The following is a 21,167-nucleotide window of genomic DNA, read 5'->3' as shown; positions in this document are numbered from 1 at the left end:
TCATATTACTGGATAACGGTCCAGGTATTACGTTTTATGGCTAAAACTGATTTCTACCGGATTTTTATATGGATAGGATTCTGGAGTATGGAGGCACAACCCTAATTCGACTGATAAGACCTTACAGACCTAATGATACCTTTGGGTAGGCCTATGGGCCCCAAGGCATATCCTTAGGTTGGCTCCCTTTGCTGTGTGCTTAGGGTAAGCCCTACGGACGCAGTTATGGGGAACTGCATAATGGAGTTTGGTTGGAGGGTTCCGCTATGATTTTAAAAATATTTATATCTTTTCATTGTTTTTGATTGAAACACACTAGACAATCCTTTTCGACTCATAAAAATGAGATACTATGAATGCTTCTTATGAACTATGATCTTCATGGCTTTTACTCGATGAACTTCTAATGGAACCCCAGATATAAATATTCAAGATCAGAGAATGTTCAGGAAAACAATTGACCATATGATTGAAATTATCTGGTTAATAAATTACGAAAATGCAATTGAGAGGTAAAATAGTCTGAGTTGACCCTGAATGAGAAAGTACTTTGAGGATTTGTACTTAACTTGATTAAGTACGAATTTGATTGTTAAGATCCTGACTTAGTGTAGAAAAATTCTTGATATTCCGTTGCTAAAAAACTGAGCATGCATTTGACCCGAAAATATCTGATTTACGAGTAAATACCTGAAGAACAATTTATCGGGGTGTGCTCTTTTATCAGAATTGTTCGTAGGGACTGAAATAGATGATAAATTGATATTAAATAATAAGACATGATGGAAGAAAATGATTGAAATACATCAGATCTGTAGAATGACCATAATACCCCTGTAATGGAAATAACCCAAGAATATCACCAAGCTCAAGAATGATTGGATATCCTCGAGCTCTGAAATGAATAGAATAAAACTGAACACCAAAATTACCAAAATACCCTTATGACCTATACTAAGTAAATATCTTGGATTAATTAAGGAATCCAAATAAGAATAGGTGTTGGACTACCTTTAGAAGTTATGGAACACATATTAAGTGAGTTGATCAATCTTAAGGATATGTCAGTACCTAAACGGCATAAATGTTACTTGAATGTGTGTTCGTTTTCTCAAGTGTGGTTCGATGATAATTTTGAAAGTACTCAACTCAGCTCAACTTTAGATCACATTCGGTAATAAGAAATGTATATTCGTTAGACAAATCAACCACGAAGACCAAATTAAATTGAACGAAAGTACAATATGTATATGAAATTCAGAAACGTCTGGATTACCCTGGAAAAAAAACTCTGAAGTAACCGAGATAACTTGACTGCTAAAGGAATTAAGTAATCTTTATGACTGAGGATTAAATAAATGATTTGGATGATTATGGGAACACTAATGAACTTGCATAATGTATTGTTATTATGGTAACGAACCAAAAATCAAATACGTCAGCATTTCTTGAAACCAGTGAAATGTGGAAATGAAATAGAGAATATTGGAGGATATATTCAGCAATGATTCTGAAGATGATCTATGTATATACATTTTGGTATTAAAGAGTTAATGCCATAGAAGGACAATGAATTGAGCAGTCGATAAGTATCAGTTCTATAGTTGTTTGATAATTCGATCGATTATTATAAATGGTAAATGTCCTGAATCTTCATTTTTTTATCAACTCAAATCACTCCAGGCATTATTGAACACTTTCCTGATGCACGTGAAAACATAGTGGGATTCTAAGTGTCAACTTTAGGTGTCCGATTAGATTGGTTAGTAATCAATCATCTCCAATGAAACCTTGTTCTTGTAATCCAATCAAATTGCACAAGCTTCATGTTATCCATACTGATAACTATAAAATGTATTTGGAAAATACTTGGATACTCTAGTGTGTTCCACGTGTACTACATGACTGTTTTATATGTTTTGAAATGAGTTTTAACAAAATTATTGATTTACTGGTTTATGAACCATGGCAACATGGTATGTGATATTTGATTTCAATTTTTATCAAAAACTATGAATTGTTCTGGATTTATGGAATAATGAAATTACTGGTTTATGAATTATGGGTACCTGAAATGTGTTATCAGGTTTCTTGTTTCACTGGAATAAAATGGCGGTTATTGTTTTATAGACCATGAATAATATTGGTTACTAATAGAATTGTTTTATTGGGATATTATATGGGTAGACTGGAGTATGGAGGTACATCTCTGATCAAGCTGGTAAATCCTTACGGATTTAAGGTGATCCTTGGGTAGGCTCTCAGGCCCCAAGGCACTCCCTTAGGTTAATAATTGGACTACTTATGATGTACAGGCAGAAATCAGTTATACGATTTATTTCATTATTACGATTATGTCATATTACTGGATAACGGTCCAGGTATTACGTTTTATGGCTAAAACTGATTTATACCAGATTTTTATATGGATAGGATTCTGGAGTATGGAGGCACAGCCCTAATTCGACTGATAATACCTTACAGACCTAATGATACCTTTGGGTAGGCCTATGGGCCCCAAGGCATATCCTTAGGTTGGCTCCCTTTGCTGTGTGCTTAGGGTAAGCCCTACGGACACAGTTATGGGGAACTGCATAATGGAGTTTGGTTGGAGGGTTCCGCTATGATTTTAAAAATATTTATATCTTTTCATTGTTTTTGATTGAAACACACTAGACAATCCTTTTCGACTCATAAAAATGAGATACTATGAATGCTTCTTATGAACTATGATCTTCATGGCTTTTACTCGATGAACTTCTAATGGAACCCCAGATTATTCTGCCCACTGGTATACATCTGATTCAATAAGGAAATTATGGTTTCTCATTTATCTGCATGTCATGTAGCATCATCTGATAGTTCTGTATTACTGAGCTTTCCGAAGTTCACTCTATTACTCACCATTTCAGGTTAAAAGAATTGTACCAGTGCAGTTATCGACTTCAGTAAAGGGAGTTCTTTCGGTGTTGTTCGCAGAGTATGGTACATGTGATTAGGGGGCATGTAATTGTATTTTGTTTTATATATGAGTATGAAAATCTCTTTTATTTCGAATACTGATAAAATTTATTTTGTACTCATAAATGATTTTATGAGTTTACATGTTTTAAGAAAAGTTTTAAATTTTCCGCTATTTTTTTCGGTGGGTCGCTCCGGTGGCCCTAATGTGACACTCCAGATCGGATCGGGCTATCCGCATCGGTCTGAGGGGGTTACACGACTATTAAAAGTTATAAAATAATCTAACAATTATATGAAGTTACTTTATTGAATACATTAACTATTAAAAATTATAAAATAATCACCTGACTATTCATTATTTTTTAAACTATAATGATTGTTATCGTCACAACTATAGTGGGTTATTCGATGATAATAAAATATGGGATTTGATCCTCAATTAGCATATGGGCTTTACTGAGTTTGTGTCCAAAGAATTGAGTTCAATAAACACATGGGCTTTTCTCGTCTTTATCTGCATCATGGACTCTGTTTCATTCATTTGTCTAAAAAGAGCCTATAAAAGTCTTATCAATTTGCCTCATCGAAGCGTATATCCACTCAATTTTGGGATTTCCAACCTATGAGAAATTCAAAGGGATGAAACAATGACATAATACTAAAATTATCTACCCACATTTACCACAATTTCATTTTGCCTCATATTCTATTATTTAGAATATTTTAACCCCAACGTTTCATTTTAAGGTAAAAATACCATTAACATTTGATTAGATAATCACTTTGTCTCTTATTATTTTTTAGGACATTTTAGCCATTAATATTTCATTTTAGATTAAAAAAAACTCCTATTTCGAAGTATTAATCGTGTGTTAACTAATTATTCTTATCTATAAAGGGGTTTTTTTGTCTCAAAATAAAATATTAGGATCAAAATGCTCAAAAAAATAAAGATCAAAATAATTATTTTAATAAATATAGGAGACTATTTTTGACAAGATGCCTAAAATAATAATCTTCACAGGAATTAGGTGCATTTAAGAAAGTTGTAACAATTGTATTTGAAAACGAACCTAATTCCTAAGTGATTGAAGCTAAAAAAAAATACTAGGTTACGAAGGTGACAAGGGTGTCAACGACTGTACATTGCTTACTTAATTATTACGAGACACGACAAAGGAAACATTGTAATCAGAGGTGTTCAAATTTTTATTTTATAATAGTTCATTGTTTTTGGTCGCATGTTTTGCTATTTTTCATATTAACTTTGAATTTTATATTTTATTTTGATAAAATACCTTTATTTTTTACATGAGTGTCAGCGACTGTATCTTGAATTTTGATATTAAAATTTAAATATATGATTTTGATCTTCCAAATTACCTCACAAATATCTTTTTTGTTATGAAGATGAAATATCAAAAAAGTTAATCCATATATAATTTAGGATCTACTTAAAAATTAATAATTAGATGTCTACATATATTACACGTACTTTAATTAATTATTAAAATTCCATTAATCTTAAACCATATTAATCATATTATAAAAATAAATAATATACAATTATTATTTATTATATATAATACTCATATAATCTAACACATACATGCACAAATACAGAATTTTATATAAGTGGATGAATTTTTAAAATTTTAAGAGATGATGAATTTATAAAATTAAAAAAAGTATAAAAATAGATCATTTTAAATTTTTAAAAGACGCTTGTCTGTCGTTAACCACTCCTCGTGATGAAGTTATACATACTACTGACGAGGCATAGCCCACCGGTGTGGGATTATAATCATATAGTTGATATTTAATTGGTTCTCGTGTGAGATTGTAGATGGTTTTATTATGTGGTGCAACTTTTTGAAGCATAATTGTCATCCGCACAGGGACTACGACAACCCTATCTTAAACTCTTAATTAGCTGCCATCAAGTTGGGATTTCGTCCATAGCGTAAAATGCCAAACCCAAAAGCGAAAGTTCCACCTCATTTCCTCGTCGACGCTGAATGCGAAATTATGTCAAATTCAATCCACAAAAACCAAAGCAATTATCCATGCTTGGGTTCCAGTAATGTTGATGTACGATGATTATGATCCTCTGTCATTTATTTATAATACTCCACGGGTTTTGATAATATGAAGCCCTAAGCTTGCTTGAGGGGTGCATTTATCAGATTGGGATAATTTTTCGGCCGAAAATTTAGACAAAAAAAAAACCCATCAAATATAAAGTTAATAACCAATAAATTTTCATAGTGAATTCGAAAATAGAAACAGTCGGACTAAAACACGTACCCAACTATAATCTAAAAGATAATTACACACATGTTTAAAATCTTATCTACAAATTGTGAATACACATTTGAGTTAGCATTTAATGCTTAATCTAGCTAATACCTGGGATTGACTTCTGCTACAAACTTATGCAGAAGAATTCCTTACTTTGGGGACTAAAAATTGGCATTTATTAGCTTCATATGCAACATATATGATTTATTAGGCTTCCAAGGTCTTGGGTCCTTCTATAAATAACATTGATGATGAAAAGCTTGCTACCCATTGCTTTCGGTCACATGGTTTCTCCCGGCCATGAAAACTACACAATATTTAACTGATGTATGGGTTAATTATACTAAACGTCTCAAATTGTTGTTTAAATTCAAAATTGCTTCCTAACTTTAAAACGTTCTAATAGTATTACTCTCATATCAACCACGACCTTATGTAAGCTTTTGATAATTAATTTAAACTTTAAATACTAGTTCAGATTTAATGCAAAATAAATTTAATTACATAATATAAATGTTTCATGTCATATTTGAACTTCCATTTAACATCCAAGTTAACAGCTAAACTGACAACAAAATCTAATTGATATGATACTAATACTTCAAAATTTAATAAAATGTTTTGAGCTTAGCAAGCGTGATTAAAAATAATGTATTTTATTTTTTATAAAGAAATATTTAAAATGCCATTTGGCTAAAATCAAATGAACTATTCTAGCAAGTGGAGTTTGATTTTGTTCCATAAGCTGCACCGTTCATATTCCATCTTGTGTTGAAAAGACAAGTGAATGGTCATCAAAAGTGTAGGAATATAATGGGTAAAGTACACAAACGATTAATAAATTATGCTTAAATAATCTTTTTGATCATTGAATTTTTAAAAATTTTAAAATTATTATTAAATTTATGGAATTTTTATAAAATAGTCATTGTACATTATAAAATAATAGTAAATTTTGACAAGATTAAAGACCATTTGTAATAGTTTAATAAGTTTAACGATCATTTTATTATCTTTTAGAAAGCTTAATGATCATTATAATTTTGAAACTTCAGTGGCTAGAAAAATTATTTAAGTATAGTTTAGTGAGAAATTTGGTAATTTATCCAAATATATATATAAAGGGTGGTGAGAGAATTTGTGCTTTAAAGTAAGGGTCTCTAAGGTTTTCAAAGGACATAATGTTAGAAGGATGCATATGCCGATGTTTGACAATTCCTACATCAGGCCCCCACCTAATCCAATCAAAACAAATAAAAAGTGCCTTAATGTATGGATGCCCACACTCCACGCTAGGACACTGCCCTCCTCTTTTAAGGGATGTTTGCCCTACTTCTCTATTGAATCTGATCCGACCAACCCACCAATCGAGTCCCAAACCTTTACAATCTTTCCTAAAATCTATGTTTTTTTATAATAATAAAAATTTTATTGTTCATTAAAACTTAATACATTGAGAGCAAACTATGTAATGTTACTTTTCTGTAAATTAATTTTGAATAAATTACACTATAGGTCATTAAATTATTAATAAACTCTCATTTCGATGACTGAATTTTTAAAAATTATAAATAGTTATTAAAATTATTGAAATGTTATAAAATGATCATTAAATTTTATCAAATTATTACAAAATGGTCATTTGATTCATTCAAAATTTACACTTATCATAAAGTCACAATGATCATTTTATAACAATTCAATAAATTTAATGATCTTTTAATAACTTTTACAAGTTTAGTGACTAAAACAATTATTAATACATAGTTTAGTGAACTTTGGTGTGATTTACCCAAATTTTTTTAAAAAAAATATTTATTTTCAAAGGTTTTTATAAGTGAGAAATTGTGTTTTGAATTCCATATTCGTCCAATTTGAAAAGTTTATTGTACAACCAGCTTAACAAAAGTTAAATTGATAGAAAATAAGAAGAGTCGTTAGTGGGTGTAGAGATTGTCGAGTCAATTAATATTAATTAGAAGATAATATTTTTTTATAATATTTATTAATTATTAATAATGCATACACATGTTGCACACATAATTTCTCAAACTCAATACCTTAAGGGAAAACAAAATTTCCTTAAACCGTTAAAATCACTCAATAAATTCTTATCATTGAATAATTTTATTATCATTTATTCCTATAAATTGACAAGTCATCTCTATATTTTACTCATCAAATATTATTATTTCTCTTTTCTTTCCTCCTAGAAATTTTATCTTTTAAATGGAATAATACCGATAGATTTTGAGTGAAGTAACACCAATTGAGTTCTACTCCTTTATTTTGAATTATTAAATTTGAAACAGTACATGAACTTATGAGATAATATCCGTCTTTATATTTATTTTAATTTAAAAGAAATTAATTTTAAGACAGCAAATTATGTAATGCAATAATGATTTTATTTATGATATTCAATTTTAGCATTTTATTTTATAGCAATTTTTTTACAAACGTAATACGCGTTAGATTTTCGAACACGTAAACGAAAATAGAGATAAAAATCGTGAGGTTATTTTTAAAAGTGAAACTAAATTGTCCGTCACGTGACATGAATAAAGAGGAAGAAGTCGTATGGAATCATAAGCATATTTTAACTTATTGGAATATGATACAGTTAAATAGGCGAATACAGCAGCTGCCAAAGCACATGGAACATCAACGTCAATTGCAACTAGTCTTATGTGGTCCAAAGCTTTGACAGTTGCTTTTAAGGATGAATATAGGTATTTTTAAAAAATTTAAATTATTTTATATTTTAAATATTTTATATTGATTGTATAATTTCATATTTTAAATTTTTTAATATAATTTTTTAAGTTTATATCACTTAACATAAATTTTTGCATAGGTATTTGATTACTTTATATTTATATAGTATAAATATTAAATACAAATATTTATTTAATCACATAATATTGAATTTTATAACAATTTTTAATATATTTAAAAATTTAAGATTAAAACCAATTGAAACCGTTCATAAATTAGGCATTTTCATATTTGATTTGGCCTTAAAAGTAGATTTAGTATTCAATCAGGAATTTAATTTTGTTTAATTAAGTATTTGATTTTTTTGTTTGAATTAGTACTTGAACTGTACTTTATAGTTCAGATAGATCATTTATCCGAAGTAATAATTTAGATATAAATAAATAAATTAAAAATTTATTTAAATAAAAAATCTAATTTAGATATCTAATTAAATAAAAAAACTTGAGATATCAAATATGTATTCCCTATATCCGGCTTGGACGTTACGACCGAATCTGGAAGATCACACCAACTTAGATTACCAGAAATCATGAAATTTTTAAATAACAATATGCACTATCAAAAAATTAATATAAATCCATAACAGAAATAGAATTTATAAAACAAAGCATAATCCGATATTAAAGTTCAAAAATAAGAAAAGATACAATATCCCAAATATAATAATAGTATAAAAGGATAATGAAGGTATAAATATAGTCTGAAATCATTCATACGGTATATAGGGAATAACGCTACTAGTCGATCCTTCAAGTACCAGTCGTAAATCCTAAAAGTCTGAGAGATCTAAAAAGACAGAAACTAAAAAACGAGATATAGAGTTCACTGTGTCCTTTAAGTATTAGAGATATTATCAATAAACTATAAACAATCTGATTATGTCATAAAATATAAATTATAACACACACATTAGTAACCAGTTGATCATTACCAGTATATTGACAAAACAAAAAATTCAAACAACTTTACCTTTCACTGTGAATGAAACAGTATAAGGACATTACCTTTTAAAAGGTGCCCAAATCAGAATATAGAATATCAGGATGGGGATATAGTCCTCCATAGAGGATCCGAGTCAGAATCAGAATGGGGATATCGTCCTCCATAGAGGATCCCAAAATAGATTCAGAAATCAAAATAGGGATATAGTCCTCCAAGAGGATCCCAAAACATAAACAGGACAGGGATTTAATCCCATTCAAAATCATGTATGCATCAGTATACAGTTAAGAAATGTTACATTCGTAATAAAAAAATCAGGCATATCATAGACCATCATAATCAGATTACAATCATGTTTACAAATAACATCATACAATACAATATCATAAATTTATTAAAGGTATCATATGGGTAAAAGGGATACACTTATAGCAACTAAACACTACCAGTTAAGCCTTATGTTTCTCACGATCGGTAGTACTATGTCTTGTGGAATGGTGATGTGAATCTCAAGATGAATGTTCAGAATCGAATAGAGATGAGTGAGGACGATCGAGATCTATTAGAGATTGATGCAGAGACTCATGCTCACCGGGGTTGGTTTACGAAAAAAATGTCGGAAAAAGGTTTTTTTAACAAAACCCGAAACTTCTTCCTCTCAAAAAAACACTAATGCCGATGACGATGAACAGCTAGACCATGGGACGAACGACGAAGACGAGAGGAGCATAATGACGCCAGCGGTGAGAAACACTCGGTCACCCACATTAAACTCAATATCACGTCTTTTCAAATCAGCATAAGATTTTTGTCTATCAAAAACAGCCTTGAGCTTGTCTCAAATCAATCTAACAATACCTTATTCCTCCTGAATAAGATCAGGTCCTATTACCATTCTCTTGGATAACTCAGTCCAACATAATGGAGTACGACACCTATGAACATATAAGGCCTTATACGGTGCCATCTGAATACTAGTTTTATAATGATTATTATAGGCAAACTCATCCAATGGAAAGTGATTCTCCTAATTGTCCCGAAAATCAATAATGCATCATCTTATCATATCCTCCAGAATATGAATAACACACTCAAACTGACCATCACACTGCAGGTGATAAGTCTTACTAAAATTCAATCGAGTACCCAAAATCTCATGAAAAGCTTTTTAAAACTGCAATGTAAATCTCGGATCTCGATCAGAAAGAATGGACAATGGAACCCCATGAATGCGAATAATCTTAAAAATATACAATCAAGCTAATTTGTCCAGTGTATAAGTAGTCCGAACTGGAATAAAGTGAACATATTTAGTAAGACGGTTAACAATAACCCAAACTGAATCATTCTTAAATTGCATCAAAGGAAATCTACTGACAAAATCCATAGTAATTTGCTCTCATCTCCACTCCGGAATTTGGATAAGTTGAAGTAAACCAGATAAAAACTGATGCTCAGCTTTTACTTGCTGACAAGTCAAACATTTAGCCACATAATTAGTGACATCACTTTTAAAACTAGACCAATAGTACATTTCTCTAAGATTTTTGATATATCTTAACACCACCAGGATACATGGAATAGGGACTATCATGAGATTCCCGTAAAATAGCATTTCACAATTCAAGATCATTGGCACACAATAATGTCATCAAAAGCACAATACACCATCCTCATCAAAGGTGTCTCAGAATCAAAACACTTGCTCGACTCGCCTCACAAATGGAAGTAAAGATAGATCAAGAGGTTGTTTCAATTTAATATCAATCGCCAAAGTAGGATTAACTCAGAGTTCAGCTAACAGAGTGTTGTCATCATATAAACTCATGCTAGCAAACATAACTCTCAAATCAGTAATCACCCTAAGACTCAAAGCATCAACAACTACATTAGCCTTCTCAAGATGATATTCAATATCGAAATCATAGTATTTTAGGAACTCTAACCAACGACACTATCTCAAATTGAGATCCTTCTAAGTGAACAAGTACTTCAGACTTTTATGATCGGTATAGATATAACACTTTTCTCCATAAAGATATTGCCTCCAAATTTTCAGTGGAAACACCACTGTAACCAACTCTAGATCATGAGAAAGGTAGTTACACTCATGCAACTTCAACTGATGAGACATATAAGCTACTACTCTCTCATCTTGCATCAAAACATAACCCAAACCAGTGTGTGAAGCATCACTGTAAAATGTATAGTCCTTTTCAGATTTAGGTTGGATCAAAACTGAAGCTTGAGTTAGAACTAATTTCAACTGCATAAAACTTAACTGTTGAGTTTCATTCCAGACAAAAGGTACATCATTCCTCAAAAGTTTTGTTAAAGGAGCAGCAAATATCGAAAACCCCTTAACAAGCCTCCGATAATACCCTGCCAAACCCAGGAAACTACGAATCTTTGTCACATTATTAGGTTGTTTCCAGTTCAGAATAGCCTCAAACTTCTTCGGATCAACAAAAATACCCTTAACGAAAATAATATTACCCAAGAACATTACTTCGCTAAGCCAAATTTCACATTTAGTAAACTTCACATAAATTTATTTTTTCTTCAAAGTCTGCAAAACAACTCTCAAATGCTCAGTGTGCTCAGCCTCATACTTCGAGTAAATCAAGATATCATCGATAAAAACAACAACAAACTGATCCAAATAAGGTTTAAATACTCGATTCATCATATCCATAAAAACAACAGGGGCATTAGTCAACCCAAATGACATAACCAAGAACACATAATGACCATATCGAGTTTTTAAAGTTATCTTTGGAACATCAGAATCTTTCACTTTAAGTTGATAATAGCCAGACCGGAGATCAATTTTGGAGAAAATAATTGCACCTCAGAACTGATTAAACATATCATCAATGCGCGGTAACAAGTATTTGTTTTTAATCGTCAGCTAATTCAACTTCCGATTATCAATTCATAGTTGCAAAGTTTCATCATTCTTCTGAACAAAGAGCACAATAGCTCCCCGTGGAGATGTACTAGGTTGAATAAAACATCGATTCAATAACTCTTATAAATAGACCTTCAACTCTCTTAATTTCGTAGGTTCCATGTGATAAGGTGTCATGAACACTAGTGCAATACCTGAATAAAGTTTAATTCCAAACTCTACTTCTCTTTCAGAAGGTACACCAGAAAATTCTTCTAGAAAAGCTTCTAAAAAGTCTCTTACAGTACAGATTTGTTCAATTTCAGAAGTAGACTTTGTAAAATCCAAAATATAAGTAAGGTACTTTACGACAACCTTTCAAATCATTTTCTCAACTACCAAGGTTGATATCAAATTTGACAAATAACCTCATCATTCATCGATCAAAACATTTTCCTTATCATCAGAAGTCTTTAAAACTGCTCTTTTACGTTCATAATGCAAGTTAACCCGTTGTTCCATTAACTAATCGACACCAAGAATAAATCAAACCCATCAAGTGAGAGTTCCATAAGGTTTACCCAAAAAGTCTCTCCACAAAGTTCAAGAGGATAATTTCGATAGAATTTCTCAGCCACTATAGATTGACCGACGGTAAACTGAACGGTCACATGACATGTGGTTGGCTCACTCAAAATTTCAAGATTATGTGCAAAGGAACTCGCAATATATAAATGTATAAATCAATTATCAAGTAATACAAAATAATAAACAAAATAAATAGTAAAAGTAACTGCAATGACGTTTGGCTCATCCTGATCCTCACAATATCTCGTAGCATAAACAATGGCATGTTATCTAGCCTCAGACCTCACAGAACCTCTAACTTGAGCAGATCACCCTCTACTTGTAGAACCTTGTGCATGTCTAGATAAGGCGGGTCAACTCTGACCCCTCGGTGTCTAAGATGATCCCTGAGCACGAGTAGGTGTCTGATACATCGGAGCAAGCTATGGATAATCTCTCAGAAAGTGCTCAGTAGAACCACATCTGAAACACACCCCTAACTTCTTGTGATACTCTCCATCATGTTGTCTACTATAGAATGTACAAGTAGAAAACAACCCACTGTGGAGAAAAAACACCCCTACTCTCGAACCGACCAGAAAATCAACATACATAGATCCAAAGTCAAGTCTCGAAGTGTCATCTTTTAGACGTTTTCCATGATGAGCAGCTGAAAGAAAAGGACCCTCAGAATCATATTGTTTCCTTTTTCGATCTCATTGTTCCTTACTAAGATATTTCATCTCCTCAACAATCTTAGCTCGATCCACGAGCTTAACAAAATCCCACTCATGGTGAGCATCTATCCTGGTACGAATCCCAATACACAAACCTCTATAAAATAATAAACATTTATTTTTCTCAGTAGAGATCAATCTAGTAGCATACTTACTGAGAATCAAGAACTCTAGCTCATAATCCTAAATTATCATATTACCCGTTTTCAGATCCATAAATTCATGTTTTTGTTCTTTCAGATAATGGCTACCCACAAACCAACTCCGAAAAGCACTCCAAAAAAGCTCATAAGTCAATTGATCTCTCACTGTGGTCATCTTCACTAAATTCCACCAACTCATGTCATCATCTTTCAACAATAAAACAATAGTCTGAAGTCTCTGATCCACAGGATAATTCATCTGATCAAGAATACACTCAGTATCCTCAATCCAATATTCCCAAATAGACAGGGACTCTCGGTAATCCCTCTAAAGTATTTCACCCCGTTACATAACATAGTCGACTAAATAGTAACAACATTATCATCCAGTTGAACCCTAGTTAATCTCTAAAGTAAACGCAACACTTTCCAACCAACAACAACTCATCTCTCAGTAACAAGGGTATTCTCAGTCGGAATAGAAGATTATGTATCCCGAGTATATTGATCACCCTCAGATGTCTCAACCTCAGGAATTAGACGATCTTTATTAATATCAGATGTACAACCTCCACGGCTTCGAGTTCTACCATTACCATGATATGGTACAGAATGACGTGAACCTCTACATGGTGGCATACTATCTACTGAGTCTTTGATCAAATATAAACAGAAGCTAAAATCAAATCTAGTACTGGAGTCTTAGATCAAAATAATTTATATTCGAAAACAGATAAAATCTTAAAATCATTTAACAAAAATTTCTCTCATAATAGATTTTAGAAAATATTTCCCTTACCCAAAAAACTTTTTCAAAGCATGTAAAAATTAGTTTACAGAACAATATAAAATTTACAGTAACATCATCTGATAATTAAATTGACTCTGATACCATTAAATGTAACCCCCTAGATCTGGCTGGATGTTACGACCGAATTTTGAAGATCACACCAACTCAGATTGTCATAAATCATGAAATTTTTAAATAAAAATATGCACTATCAGAAAATTAATATAAATCCATAACAAAAATAGAGTTTATAAAACAAAGTATAATCCGATATTAAAGTTAAAAAAAAGATATAATATTCCAAAATCCCAAATATAATAATAGTATAAAATGATAATGAAGGTAGAAATATTGTCTAAAATCGTTCAGATGGTATATAGAGAATAACACTACTAGTCGATCCTCCAAGTACCAGTCGTAAATCTTAAAAATCTGAGAGATCTGAAAAGACAAACTAAAAAGTGAGCTATAGAGCTCAGTGTGTCCTTTAAGTGTTACATATATTATCAATAAACTATAAACAAGTCGATTATGTCATAAAATGCAAATTATAACACAAACATTAGTAACCAATTGATTATTAATAGTATATTGACAAAACAAAAAATCTATACAACTTTACCTTTTCACCGTGGATGAAACATAATAAGGATGTTACCTTTCAAAAGGTGCCCAAACTAGAATACAGAAGATCAGGATGAGGATATAGCCCTCCATAGAGGATCCTAGTCAGAATTAGAATGGGGATATAACCCTTCGAAGAGGACCCCAAAATAGTGTCAGAAATCAAAATAGGGATATAGTCCTCCGAAGAGGATCCCAAAACAAGAACAGGACGGGGATTTAATCATAGGGATATAGTCCCATACAGAATCATGTATCCATTAGTATACAGTTAAGAAATGTTACATCCGTAATAAAAAAATTAGACATATCACAGACCATTATAATCAGATTACAATCATGCTTACAAATAACATCATATAATACAATATCATAAATTCATTAAAGATATCATTTGGGTAAAAATAACACACCTATAGCAGCTAAACACTACCAACTAAGTCTTACGTTTCCCACGATCGGTAGTACTAGGTCCTGTGAAATGGTATCGCAAATCTTGAGACGAATGTCCAGAACTGAACTGAGCTGAGTAAGGACGATCGATATTTATCGGAGAGTGATGCTGAGACTCATGCTCATCGAGGTCGGTTAGCATAAAAGAATGGTGGAAAAGGGGTTTTTAACAAAACCCAAAACTTTTCTCTCTCCAAAAACGCTAACACCGATGACAATGAACACACCTAAACCACCGAACGAAAGATGACGACGAGAGAAGCACAATGACGCCAGCGATGTGAGACACGGTGGCCTAAGTGTTGATGGAATCAAGGAAAACTAGAAATATGGCTATGGTGATGAGAGAGAGAGAAATAAGAGAGAGAAAAGAATGAGAAAAAGAAGAAGAAAAAAATGGCTCGGAGAAGGAAAAATAAAATGGAGTTTGAATTCAAACTACCCTAAAAATTGGATAAACTACTCCACAAGTCCTGATATATTTTAAAGGTTTCTCAATATGGTACCAAAGGTGTAAACATTCTAATTTAGTCTCCAAATTTGGAATGTGTCAAAATAAAATCTTGAAATCAAATTTAAGTATGTTGAAAACATTTTGATGTTTCGATATAACAAATTAAGATAAATGAATTTCAAGATTTTATAAAAGATTTTCTAAGTATATTCGATATAATTATTCGAATATCAAAATATTACTCCAACTCTTTCAAAGTTCAATTTCAATCTTTACTAAAGTATAAAGTTGTGTTTTATACTTGAAATATTTTTGAAACAATTTTCACAATGTATTTCGAACCAAAAACGAGCCAAAATCAAATTTGTGAAGGGATGCACCGATGCACTCTTTGATGCACCGATGCACTCTTTGATGCATCGATGCACACACCATTTCGAATGCATTTTATGCATCGATGCACAGACCATGCATAGATGCACTCAGGCTTGTTTGAAACATCGAATGCATTTTATACATCGATGCACCCTTAGTGCATCGATGCACTAAGTGTTCCAACGGTCGAAATATTTGAATTTTACACTTGATGCATCGATGGACCTTGACTATGCATCGATCCACACACGCTCCCAACTGATTTTATTAATTGTTTTCACACTTAAACGACTCTATTGACTCCACTAATCATCCCCAACGTTCATAATCAATTAAAGGAGTATTTAAACAAGCTTAGAAGCCATTGATCAACAAGAAGAAACAACAAGAAACAAGAATCAAGAGAGAATCAAAGAGAAATCATCAAACCTCAAGTTTGAGCAATTTCAAGCCAAATTTCATTCAATATTCATCATTGCTTTCAAGAACACTTATTGTGCTCAATTGTATCATTCTTGAGTGTTCTTTCTTTGTTCTAGAATTGTGCAAACATGTTTCCTTGTGAGGATTTTCTTGTAAGTTTGCAAAATTTGTATTGTTCTCTTTGGGAGAGAGTGTTCTCAAGAATTTGGGGTATAATTCTTGAGGGATTTGTAAGGTTACTCTTTGTCCTTAAAAGAAAGATAAATTAGTGAATTTGTGGAAAATCCTTAGTGTGGATAGCTAAGGTAGTGGGCGTAGACTTTGGTTGAGAAAGTCGAACCACTCTAAATCGCTGTGCAAATATTTTCAATTTTCTGCAAAAGCATCCACCGAATTTTTAATTGTCATTTCACCCCCTCTTGGCTATATTCGTCGATCGATTAACTCAACAAAGTACAAAATAAATATTCTTTTTTTATTTTAGATTAATTTTGATGTTATTGTGGGAACTTTAAATCCTGAATTGTGAGGTACGAATTACAAACATACAACTTCAATCACTTGTGTTTTTTCCTCTTCTTTTTATACTAGTCTTGTACCCTCATCAAGTGACTTTGGAAATATTGTTCTAAAACTAAAAAACTTTGGTGACAGAACATTAACCATGGTAATCACGACTTTGGATTTATGAATAAATTTACGAGAAAAGAGTATATTTATTCTCATATCTCATACACCTATCTGGTAATGTCACGTGTCACTAAGGACGCTTATATAAAAAATTCTTTTTTTTTCACTACAGAGATTATTCAAATTTGGAGTAATCTATCTCTCCCTTTCCAACAAGTGATCGAATTCCTTTCACGACCAATTTTAATGATTTTTCATCAAGATCAAAAGAAATTAATCGCCACAATTATCTATAATCATCGTCTCTTCCATTATTTACTAACACCTGTAATTCTAAGCGTTAAAATATATGTTTTAAAACAAAGAGAAAAATCAATTTTATAGTAACATATCCTATCGAAAAAGCACGTTTTAGTACCAAATATGTGAGAGAGTTCATTGTAGTATATTTTTCTTTTCTTTTTGGCATATCGTCTTTTTCGTACCATATATATAAAGGTTGGTATTTCCCTGTCTTAAATGATATATGACGATGGTCCAACAATTTGTGCCCCTATGAAAGCGATGCTATACATTAAATTAGAGGAACCCCAACGTGCTTGCTTGGGGACCATTCAATTCAACTATCCTTGGTGGTTGGGAAATTAAACCCATTTGTTGTATTTCATTCATGTCGGTGCGTTAAGTTTATTTCACAGACATATTTATTAAAGTATTTCTTCATTTGTTGTTTGGCAATTTTGCTTGAAGAATAATATTTTTTCATAGTATTATTAAAGTATTCAATCTTAGAGAAATTATTTAATAAGTAAATTGTAAAATCTAAATTCGATCAACATATTTATTTAAATATCATCTGACATTTTTGAATGATCTTAAATCTTAAGTTTTAAGTTTTAAATCTTACGTCTTAAAATCTTAATTAATATAGACGACGTTAATAAAATGCTACTTAAAAAATATTTTATACATAAGATAATAATCTAAAATTTAAATTAATTATTTAATATTATCTTTCAAATTTTTTAAAACATTTTAAGTGGCCACCAAGTATGGCTCCCAAGCAAGCAACCCTTTGTGCCTACAACGTCTTTCTTTGCAACTGCTTCGCCTTGGCAACTTCCCCATCCCAATTCTACCCTCAATATTCCCACTCTTTACATTCATACCCTCATCTCCCCAATGACACCTTTCTTCTTCAATTTCACATTCTACGACACCGTTTTCTTCATTAACCGCTTCATCTTCTTCGGCTACCTCTTCTCGTCCTTCATCTTCATCGTCGAAAATCGGGATAGTAATATCTTCATCTTCACCGTCATGGTCATCAGAAATGGGGGTATTAGTGGTACTATCTTTAAAAAGACAAAGCCTAAGCCTTCCCTCGGTTCGTTCTGCATGCATGTATGTATGACAAGTAGGGGCACTAACGGCTTGAACGACGAGGCGGCCGCCTTCACGGTGAGATGTGACTTGAACACCATTTGAACCGCTAATGGACGTCAATGGAGGCGGAAAGCTGCTGCTTCGACTCGTTCTTCTAGTATTCAATGGAATATAACTCACGGTTGAGCCGCCAATGGACGTCAAAGGAGGTGGAAAGTTGCTTCTACGACTCATTCTTCTCGTTGCCGACTTTTCCCTCGGTTTCGATGTGTCAAAACCGTCGGTCTCTGAAAGAAGAAAGGGAATGCCGTTGCTGCGATCACTGACTTCACTTCCGGTCTCACTGCCTAAGCTTTCGGTGCACATATCAAGGCTTTTTCACTAAGGGTAAAAGCTGAACTCTTAACAAGAGGGTGCACGTAAACTTCGTTATGGTCGATTGAACTTTTGGAGCAGGCCAAGGATTGAAGAAAACTCCATCCACCAATATCAGTATTCTGATTAACTATCGGTTTACACTCATTGTCGTCGTTGTTGTCGTCAATATCGGTAATGCCGGCGCCTGGCTGGTTCGAGTTAAGGTTAATTGGTGATGGAGACATATTGAGCCTAAAAAAAGGTGCTTCAACGATCCTTGGCTCTAGGCACAGTTGCAAACCTTGACAGACACTTGAGAACATCTTTCTCCCCAAAACGTAAGGGGAAAACAAAGCAAAAACAGGGGAGCTTAAATCTGTAAAAGAGAACCCTTTTTCTTTTTGGAATTTTCCTGAGATAACGAAAGAGAAACCTTAGAATCAACAAGAAAAAAAGTTTGGTTTTGTGAGATAAAACTGTAAGGAAAAGAAAAGGATTGAATGTGAAGAGAAGTGAAAGTGTTGAAGGATGATTTATAGTTGGAGAAGTGTGAACAGTATAGGAGAGGACATAAACCTTTTAAAGCCCACTACAGTCTTTTTATGATACCACACGTTTGATACCATAGAAAAGGAAATGACCGAAATTCTGCAGTAAAACTGTTTCTAAATCATGGTAAAAATGTAATAATTTTGTATAACATTAGTATTTGATCTATTCATTTATTAATACAAATACAAATGTTATATAAAAATTTAATATAAAACAACTTTTTGAATTTAATTTTTTTCTTTTATGTTAAAAAACTCTACAACAGGTGATTAAAAGTTTTCGTGTGACATCTTTCCTTTCCCCTTGGTTATAGGTTCAATACCTATCATAAGCAAATTTTCTCTTCCTCTTCACCTAAATATAAATCTTTTTTTTTAAAAAAAAAAAACTCTTTTCATTAGTACGAACCAAATGAGCCCATTGATTAAGAAATTGTTGTTATTACTTGAGATTTTTGGTTTGAACACTTATTATCAGATGGTTGAAAGTTTTTAAACAAATATTATATAAAAGTCTACTTTTTACAAATAAAAAATTTGAACAACTAATCTTAACTTATTTAAAAAAAACAACATTTTATTTTATTATTAAAACCATTCCATAAACTCTTCTATAAATATATTTGTAAAACAATTGGATGGTAACAAAAGAACCAATGATCTTCTTAGTAAGTGTAATATGATTAAACGGGATTTTGTTGCGTAAAAAGAATCGACCATTGACTAGTACTAAAATCTTAGAAGCCCTAGGTTTTAATGTCTTCAAAGGCAAGAGGTCTCTCAAAATCTTTTGTTTCAACTATCAATCATGAAAAAGCTTATAAATTATACCTTAAATCTCACTTAATACTACAAGTATCATTACGTTCCTTAGAAAGAAAAAAGTTTAGTTTTTTATTTTTACGTCATTATAAAATATTATATATTCGAATGACTCTTAATCATTTGACAATAATTATTTAAATATATCTATAGACATAAGTCAAAATCTCTAAGAATAAGAATCAACTATGAAATCCTTTTTCCCATAATTTTTTTATCATAGAATTCTAGACTTCTTCCCTATTAGCTTAGGTTGATTTTAATATAAGCTATGGATAGTAGATTGACAAAGAATAAATGCCGATCGCACATACTCTTTGCCCTAACCATAGAATTTTGCTTTCAATCTTTTGTTTGTTAACGCGTGTTTGTTTTGTATAGGTTGGCCAACTAAAAGGAATAAAAAGAGACCTTGAACACCAAGGAAAGGGGGCTCTTTGCATGGTCATGTCATGCCCCCATAGCCATTGGCCATAAGTCAAATTTCAAAATAAATATTAATAATAATATACCATAATGAATTGAAGTCATGTTTGTGTATTTGTCTCTCCTATTCACTTTAAAATATGATTAAACCAAAGAAAGATGATGGAATCAAATTCTTGGGGTAATGGATAGTATATTGCTTTTCTTTATTTGACTGTTTCGGCACCCTTTTTGCTTCCATTCTTTTATTTTATTACTCAATGTCTTTTAATTAATATTTTGAATTCAATTATTGTGAATTAAAAAGAATAATTACGAAAAAAATAGTATCTGACATAAAAACTAAACTAAAATTAGAAAGCAAGCAAACATATTTGTGTATTAATTCAACAAAGGCGTTGACATTCATAGAACCTTCAATGGACGGTATAAAGAAATGATAAGGTGTCATAGTGAACCCCATTGAGCTCCACTCACTAAAAACTTATTAGTAGTGGCCAACCGACAAAGCAATTTTCCTAATATTTTAAATCTTTGATCAAATTCCAAGT

At 31.9% G+C, this 21,167-nt stretch overlaps 1 protein-coding gene across 1 annotated transcript; it reads right to left on the bottom strand.

Moving 5' to 3' along the window:
- Nucleotides 1–18,101: 18,101 nt before the first annotated feature.
- LOC120127204 (protein FANTASTIC FOUR 1-like) lies at nucleotides 18,102–19,325 on the bottom strand. Its single transcript, XM_039145173.1, is given in 2 exon segments — nucleotides 18,102–18,834; nucleotides 18,837–19,325. Coding segments are annotated over 2 exon segments (1,029 nt in total). The 5' UTR covers nucleotides 19,141–19,325; the 3' UTR covers nucleotides 18,102–18,109.
- Nucleotides 19,326–21,167: the final 1,842 nt, after the last annotated feature.

The sequence above is a fragment of the Hibiscus syriacus genome, unplaced genomic scaffold (genome assembly GCF_006381635.1).
Source record: "Hibiscus syriacus cultivar Baekdansim isolate YM2019G1 unplaced genomic scaffold, ASM638163v2 tig00110465_pilon, whole genome shotgun sequence".
NCBI classification, from domain to species: domain Eukaryota; kingdom Viridiplantae; phylum Streptophyta; class Magnoliopsida; order Malvales; family Malvaceae; genus Hibiscus; species Hibiscus syriacus.
This window is presented reverse-complemented; position numbering and strand designations above follow the sequence as displayed.